Genomic DNA, 474 nt, shown 5'->3' with positions numbered 1-474 from the left:
CCGTCTCTTCCACCATCTCTCTCACCCTATAGTCTCCTCAACTCACCAGGAATTTCATGATGACACAACAACGATGAGTCTGACACTAACTTCGCACCAGTTCCGTTTCCTTATAAAGGGAACAGGTGGACGAGTTGCCACTTCGGGAATAACAAGAACTGGAAACCGTTCCTCACGACCTCTGAACAGCATGGCGACAAAAAACATTTTTTTCGCTTCTCTTTCTCTCTTTCTCCATATATCTTATTTCTAGTTAATTCTTTATTCATTGCGTCGGGATATATGAATCTTAAATATGATATGCAACAAATATTCTTTTCTTATTTCTTCGTACGTGAATGCTCACTTTATTGATATTTTTCACCTCTGTTGACTTCATTCTATCCCTTCATTCTGTCAACTTCTTTTTTTTACGATTAAAATGTATTCAAATGAGATTTTCTTCTCTTTTATTTGCTGATCATGTTGGTTTTA

At 36.7% G+C, this 474-nt stretch overlaps 1 protein-coding gene across 1 annotated transcript in view; it reads right to left on the bottom strand.

Moving 5' to 3' along the window:
• The window catches only part of LOC119590993 (cuticle protein 16.5-like), a 2,116-nt gene extending 2,043 nt beyond the window's left edge, over positions 1–73 (bottom strand). Inside the window, 1 exon segment of the mRNA XM_037939726.1 lies at positions 47–73. Coding sequence (XP_037795654.1) covers positions 47–58 — 12 coding nt within the window. The 5' untranslated portion in view covers positions 59–73.
• Positions 74–474: the final 401 nt, after the last annotated feature.

This window comes from Penaeus monodon, chromosome 28 (genome assembly GCF_015228065.2).
Source record: "Penaeus monodon isolate SGIC_2016 chromosome 28, NSTDA_Pmon_1, whole genome shotgun sequence".
Lineage (NCBI taxonomy): Eukaryota > Metazoa > Arthropoda > Malacostraca > Decapoda > Penaeidae > Penaeus > Penaeus monodon.
This window is presented reverse-complemented; position numbering and strand designations above follow the sequence as displayed.